The 2,219-nt window shown below is 48.0% G+C and overlaps 1 protein-coding gene across 1 annotated transcript in view; it reads right to left on the bottom strand.

The window, feature by feature from the left end:
* LOC116465120 (tenascin-X-like) overlaps positions 1 to 2,213 on the bottom strand; it is a gene marked incomplete at both ends in the record, with an annotated part of 5,898 nt that extends 3,685 nt beyond the window's left edge. Inside the window, one exon of the mRNA XM_032148311.1 lies at positions 2,027 to 2,213. Within this exon, the coding sequence (XP_032004202.1) occupies positions 2,027 to 2,213 (187 nt within the window). The remainder of the gene's footprint in view (positions 1 to 2,026) is intronic.
* Between the last annotated feature and the right edge of the window lie 6 nt (positions 2,214 to 2,219).

Here is a 2,219-nt window from a genome sequence, read left to right as displayed (position 1 = left end):
TCCAGCCTGGGCAACAGAGTGAGACTCGGTCTCCAAAAAAACTTAAAAAAAAAAAAAAAGAAAGAAATTCTGGGCTACAGCAATTAATAATCAAGTGTGGGGTGGGGATGGGGTAGCAATACAGCTGGAACAGGAGGGGCAGGGGTGGGTCCCTCAGCCTGTCCTCTGTCAGTTCTGTGGTTCCCCACAGTGGGGATAGGAACACAAAGCTGAACGTGGACCAGAACAGCTTACTTCCAGAGTGTGAATTTTTCTAATGTTCATTTTCCAATAATTTCCCTATTCCCCCTGTTTCCCAACACTCAGATGGTCCTCTGAACACGCATATGGAAATAAGGCCTCTACCCCAGGAATCAGGGATGCCAAGCGAGAGTGCTTCCTCTGTCTGGATGGCCTTTGGGAGATGAGCTCGCACCTCACTTGGTGTCACAGAGGTGGCGACCTGCCCTGCAAGAGACCGCCTCTCAGCAGGGCTGATTCTTCCCCATCAGTAGGAATTCTCGAAGAATACTCTAAACCAGGCATAACAACCTGGCTGAGGATGACTTAGAAAAGGCAGCCTGACTGAACATTTGGAATTCAATTCACCTCATGATCCCCACCCCTCCAATTTCTTATGGACTAGAAATTTTGAACTTTCTCATAATTAGAAATGAAATAAGTCTGGCTGGGTGCAGTGGCTCATGCCTGTAATCCCAGCACTTTGGGAGGCCGAGGCAGGCAGATCACCTGAGGTCAGGAGTTTGAGACCAGGCTGACCAACATGGAGAAACTCCATCTCTACTAAAAATACAAAATTAGCCGGATGTGGTGGCACATGCCTGTAATCACAGCTACTCGGGAGGCTGAGGCAGGAGAATCGCTTGAACTCAGGAGGCAGAGGTTGCAGTGAGCTGAGATCATGCCATTGCACTCCAGCCTGGGTGACAAGAGTGAAACTTCATCTCAAAAAAAAAAAAAAAAAAAAAAAAAGAAGGAAATTAATGAAATAAGCCACAAGAGTGATAGGGGAGTAGGACAGATGGAGTGTAAAGAAGGAGAAGACATTATATATTTTCTCTTTTCCCTTTCCCTGATTGTAAAAGAAATGTTTGCCATTTAAGAAAATTTGGACTATGCAGAATAGAATAATACAGAAAAAAAATGTGCTGGAACATTCTATTCTATATAACAAATCATGCAACCCGTGGGATGTGTTTCTTTCCAGTTTTCTTGTCATGCCTGTTACTTTCAAATGGTTGTGATTAGCATCCTTACAAAAATCTGGGCTGCTTTTTCTTCTTTTTTGAGACTGAGTTTGGCGCTATTAGCCAGGCTGGAGTGCACTGGTGATCTCGGCTCACTGCAACCTCTGCCTCCTGGGTTCAAGCAATTCTCGTGCCTCCACCTCCCAAGTAACTGGGATTACAGGCATGTGCCACCATGTTGGCTAATTTTTGTAGTTTTAGTAGGGATGGGGTTTCACCATGTTGGCTAGGCTGGTCTGGAACTCCTGACCTCAGGCGATCAGCCCGCCTCGGCCTCCCAAAGTGCTGGGATTACAGGCGTGAGCCACTGTGCCCAGCCTAGGCTCTCTTTTTTCAATGTAACATTATAAAGTAAGGGTCTTATGTTAAAACATTTCAGTGGTGGCATAATAGCTCTTTTTATAGATGTTGCCTAAATTATTTAGTCATCCCAACGTGGTCTGACGTTGGGTTGTTTCTCTTGTGTGCATTTGTGTATGTGGTTATAACAAAGAAAGCTGTGATTAAGATGGAAAGAAAGGAAAATTCTCGTAAGTCAGGCTTGGTGTGCACCTGATATATTTCACTCTTGGAGGTTATCAGTGGTTGACCATTAGAGGGAGGCCACGCCAAAGTGAACAAGCAAACCGCTAGCATAGGCCACAGCCACAGGGCACAGAGGGAGGGCAGGACACAGGAGACAAGTCTGGACCCACAGGGCTTGGTGAAAGGGCACAGCAGTGAACCAGGTACCCATGAGGGAAAGGTGGTTACCCCCTGAGACCCCAAGCAGTACTCACCAGTCACGCCCACGGTGGACACTGGGCCCACGCGCCTCCCCTCGTGGAGGCCATACAGGTGCATCTTGTATTTGTGCCCAGGCTCCAGGCCCCCCACGGTGACCTCGTTCTCCTCGCCCCCAACACGCACCACCTGGGGCCGCCCGTCCCTGTCCTTGTACTGCACGGTGAAGGAGTCGAAGCGACCCTGGGG

The sequence above is a fragment of the Hylobates moloch genome, unplaced genomic scaffold (assembly GCF_009828535.3).
Source record: "Hylobates moloch isolate HMO894 unplaced genomic scaffold, HMol_V3 SCAFFOLD_3264, whole genome shotgun sequence".
NCBI lineage: Eukaryota > Metazoa > Chordata > Mammalia > Primates > Hylobatidae > Hylobates > Hylobates moloch.
This window is presented reverse-complemented; position numbering and strand designations above follow the sequence as displayed.